The 4,060-nt window shown below is 36.4% G+C and overlaps 1 protein-coding gene across 1 annotated transcript in view; it reads right to left on the bottom strand.

Annotated features, from left to right (window-relative positions):
* The window catches only part of LOC117110470 (protein FAM117B-like), a 63,617-nt gene extending 61,946 nt beyond the window's left edge, over positions 1-1,671 (bottom strand). The window contains exon 1 of the mRNA XM_033253183.1: positions 1,192-1,671. Within this exon, the coding sequence (XP_033109074.1) occupies positions 1,192-1,456 (265 nt within the window). The 5' untranslated portion in view covers positions 1,457-1,671. The remainder of the gene's footprint in view (positions 1-1,191) is intronic.
* Positions 1,672-4,060: the final 2,389 nt, after the last annotated feature.

The raw sequence follows: 4,060 nt of genomic DNA, 5'->3' as shown, positions 1-4,060 counted from the left end.
CTATACGAAAGGTTAGACGAAGATATTGCACTATTTTAGGCTAGGGTATTTATTTTCCAACATTTAATTCTAAATTTTCGATATATTTTTTCTTTATTTTCATGAATTTTCCAAAAATAAAAAAAAAATCAAGGTGGGCGAAAAAAACGATGCGGACGGGGATGTTTTTTTTTTACTTGGCCTTACCTCTTAGTACAGTAAATCAAAATAGTAACAGAGTATAATCTATTTCTAAAACATTTCATAATTTTATTGACCATGCATAATGTTGATTTTCAGAAAGAACAGTTGACAATGTTGGCTAGCTAGGCCTAGGAAGATGAGGCCTTAACTACATACAGTTACTATGCATAAAATAAAATGTTACCTTAAAGTTCAGGGCTACGGCCTAATGCAGCTGTAGTTGTACGATGCACTATACGACCCCCAGGAAAGGTGCGTCATGGTAAAATACCATTTAGGTCAGTCACACTGAGAAAATAGGTGCGTTTATGTCCGTCGCATTACAAAATGACAATGTAAACAAATAACGCCAACAAAATGATGTCACTTTTTTACTACCAGTATTAAGTAATTAGCATGATCAAAATGACATTACAGAACAATACAAATAACCACATCTAGGGAATCTTTATTTTACTTAATGCATTTTGTTGTGGAAAAAATAGCTTATTAGAATAAAATCAAGAAATACTTTTGTAGGAATCAATATGCAAATCAAGGGCACATGGCACCTAGAAGGGGTGCGTCATGGCATGCACATGTACAACGCACATTCAGCAAGTGAAGCGCCCTTCCCAGGGATCGTATAGTTTGTCATACAACTGGCGGCTGAAAACCTAAGCCTAAATAGCCCCTAGCTTAGGAGGGCCCCTAGGCATAGTGACAGTGTTGTTTTCTTACAAACATCAGTGTTAAATTAAAAACAAAATGCTTAAATTCAAATCAGATCCAAAGGGCCGAGTCCTAAGAACTAAGCCCTACTTTATTAGGTTATGCAAACATTCTTTACTACTACCACCATTTTTAGGCCTGGTTATAATGCTGCATGCAATTCCGTTAGGTTTATAACCAACAGCAATTCATCAGTAGGCCTAGCTAGGGTGGTGCACAACAGACAGGCCCTCATCATCATCAGTTCGTAATGATGAGGAGAGCTGAAATATAAATAGCATTGCAAAATTCACGAACCTCTGAAGCAAGGTGAACTGGGGCTTCTTTCTGGCGATGTTCGATGGTCTGGTGATCGTCGTGACTTCACACGATGGGATTCCCAAGGCTGTGTTGGCGAAGGGATAGGACTACCTCGTTTGCCATTACTGATGCTACTACTGTTTGATCTTGTTGGGCTGCCACCCTGCCTCAGTGTAAATGGCAGTGTAGCTCGCATTGGCTGGGGTTTGGTTGCACATGAAGGTGAAGTCCTTCTTGGTCTCTGTGGCCCTTGAGACGACATTCTGAGCTTTTTTCCACACTTTTCGTCAAATCTATCTTCTTTTAGTACTTTCACTCTGATCTAAATCGCTTTTCTTAGCGAAACGACAGGTCTTACTCCTTCACAAACGACGTCTGTTCGCCGCCGCCGCAAGAGCCAAGCGCTAGCGACGTCCGTATGCGTGTGTGAGGAGCGTGTGTTGGTAAGTGCAAATCCTTGTTTTGATTAGCTGGCGTTTGGCCAATCATTGTGTGGCTCGTTCAATATTACTTTCTTGTAAGCATACACACGCTGCACTTGCCAAATAATAGTAGTAGTACGAGGCTGTAAAACTAATCGCTCAACTACTTCTGATTGGGTAAAAAGTTGATCTATTTAAATGAGATGTAAATTAAAGTTACCTTGTTTGCAACAAAGTTTACAACCTGGAGCAGGGACCATCTGGAAAAACCAGTGACTAAATAAAACAGCTGTAATTGTGAACAATTCAAAGGTAATGTGATTAATAAGCTGTAGATAACATTTAAAAAACAACTCTACCAAAAACAAAAATGTGAGAAAAAGATTCTGTAGTAACATTCATATTAAATTACTTCATGATAGAACATAGAATAAACAAACTAGGGTAAATAGAGTCATTGATATTGACCTACTAAAAATTAATAACATAGCATATTGATTTTATCAGGAGCATAGGCTGGGGTGGGTGCGGTACTGTCTCTTATACACGCGATTGAGAATGAGGAACTAAATCCTTATTCCAATGAAAACTTAATGGTAATTTTTAGTATTTAACCGACATGAGGGGTGCATCTGCATCTACAAGGAGTGGTTCCCCTTGACTACCCCAAGCAAAATGTATGCCTTCCCACTTAAAAAAATGCTGAGCAAAATACTCATGTAGTTTATCACTTTATTACCTTTGGTAGCATTCCATCTTTCCTCCTTTTTGCAGCCTTACTGCCACTGTATACACAATTCTTATTCTCATTTCGTGGATATTAGGTGCACCGTCGCGCTATACACATTTTTTGATGGAATAATTGCTTGATTACATTAACATAGTCAATTTTGCCTTGCGTGTTACTATATCTTTAATTATAAACAAGTCTGGGAAATTAATTAAATAAAGAATAGACTTTATATAATTCCTCCACATAAGAATTTGAATTTCCTTAAAAAACTATTACATGCAAACTTATTAACAGTATCCTTACAAAATGATACATCAGACAGGCAGAGAGAAGTGAAATGAATCAACATCTTAGATCTCCATCCAATGAGCTTTACTGCAATGGGAAAACCCCATAAAAAAAATTAAAAAAAATTTAATTGCTTCGCCTGTTCTCGCAAGTAGCACTAAGTGTAAAATGGCATAAGCTAACACTGCATAATTATTACCAATGAGTATAGCACATTAAAACAGCCACATTTTACATGAAATCCAGAGATATCAAAATTCCTGATAGTTGCAAAAGTAGATATTAGAATGCTCTCCAAGCAAGCACTCATCACAATGTGTGCCCAGCTTTATAAGATGTATGTGATTCTTTCAACAATATGAGTCCAGCGGTGGTGCAAGAAATTTGCCAACGAGGGGTCCGACGTGTCTGACGGAGGGGTCGGAACCAAGGGGCCGACGAAACCTCTGTCGACGGCCCAGAATAAAAAAAATCTCAGGTAGGGTTCACAGGGAGAGTTTTTATGGTTTATTATTTTCCAAAATGTGCTATTAGACCACAATATTAGGAATTGGCAATCAAATTAAGATTATTTTTTTGATAGGAAAATTATTATTTTTTTAACTTTTTGACCCGACGACCTAGTCGTTCGTCAACAACAGTTGGTCCAGGCTTGTCTGACGGGGATAAATTGCCCTCCCCCCGGCGCCAACACTGTATGAGTCATGTTGCACTGATGTGATTTACTGTATCGGATTGAAATAATCGCAAAAAAATTTGTGAAACTTGAAACGAGTTTCCATCATTTTCTGTTAGTTCAGTATTAAAATCCCACGAACAATTTCATAGTGTCATACACCTTTGGTATAATAATAACTCAAAAATGATATTAAATCATTTTACTATATCTGCAAAATGGTGTTACTGTAGCAACAAGTGGCTTATCGTTGGAGTTATTTTTCATGAAATATATCAACAGCTCAGAGAAATTAAACTATATATTATAACTCCACAAATATTGTCAACAATCTTGTGGTTTATCTTCGAAGCCCCTTTCTCAAAAAGTACTTAATACCTAAAAAAAAAAAATAAAGCATTAAATGCTATATCCTCAAATAGTGTTAACAATAAGTGGCTAACATTTAAGTCCTTTTTCTACAAATTTATAACTCAAAAATAAATTATACAAAAGCGGCTTAAATTTAAGCTATTTTTCTCAAAATGCACTTAATAACTAAAAAAATTATATAAAAGCATTTAATCTGCCCTATATAGTGTTAACAATTAATGGCTTATTTATGAAGCTCCTTTTTTAGAATTTATTGTGCAACACATAATGCATCATAATTCTTGATTTTTGCAGGATTTTAACCCTTAAATGTAGCGGTTATTCAATAAAAATATTTAATAAAAGTGATCCTGCCAGGGACCTGATCAATAGGGC

Source organism: Anneissia japonica, unplaced genomic scaffold (genome assembly GCF_011630105.1).
Source record: "Anneissia japonica isolate Jap-2015-1 unplaced genomic scaffold, ASM1163010v1 scaffold3040_len1308831_cov196, whole genome shotgun sequence".
NCBI classification, from domain to species: Eukaryota; Metazoa; Echinodermata; class Crinoidea; order Comatulida; family Comatulidae; genus Anneissia; species Anneissia japonica.
This window is presented reverse-complemented; position numbering and strand designations above follow the sequence as displayed.